Source organism: Aethalodelphis obliquidens, unplaced genomic scaffold, assembly GCF_003676395.1.
Source record: "Aethalodelphis obliquidens isolate GAN/ISIS:26980383/991018 unplaced genomic scaffold, ASM367639v1 scaffold69, whole genome shotgun sequence".
Lineage (NCBI taxonomy): Eukaryota > Metazoa > Chordata > Mammalia > Artiodactyla > Delphinidae > Aethalodelphis > Aethalodelphis obliquidens.
The window spans coordinates 921033-921403 of record NW_020838013.1 but is presented as its reverse complement, the minus strand read 5'-3'; the positions used below and the strand labels follow the sequence as shown (position 1 = coordinate 921403).

Here is a 371-nt window from a genome sequence, read left to right as displayed (position 1 = left end):
ATGCCTGAGATGCACTTCAAGGCCCCCAAGATCTCCATGCCTGATGTAGACTTACACTTGAAAGGCCCCAAAGTCAAAGGGGATGTGGATGTGTCTGTGCCCAAGATAGAAGGTGAAATGAATGTGCCAGATGTGGACATCAGAGGCCCCAGAGTGGATGTTGATGTCCCAGATGTGGATGTTCAAGGCCCTGATTGGCACCTGAAGATGCCCAAGATGAAAATGCCCAAGTTCAGCATGCCTGGGTTCAAAGAAGAAGGCCTGGAAGTGGATATGAATCTGCCCAAAGCTGACATTGATGTGTCAGGACCCAAGGTGGACATTGAAGGCCCTGATGTTAATATTGAAGGACCAGAGGGAAAGTTGAAAGG

At 49.1% G+C, this 371-nt stretch overlaps 1 protein-coding gene across 14 annotated transcripts in view; it reads left to right on the top strand.

Moving 5' to 3' along the window:
• Window positions 1-371, top strand: part of AHNAK (AHNAK nucleoprotein) — a 76960-nt gene that overhangs the window by 18452 nt on the left and 58137 nt on the right. Inside the window, exon 6 of one of the 14 annotated variants that reach the window (XM_027090045.1) lies at window positions 10-371. The exons of the other annotated variants lie outside the window; for them this stretch is intronic. Within the exon in view, the coding sequence (XP_026945846.1) occupies window positions 10-371 (362 nt within the window). The remainder of the gene's footprint in view (window positions 1-9) is intronic. 14 annotated transcript variants of the gene reach the window in all.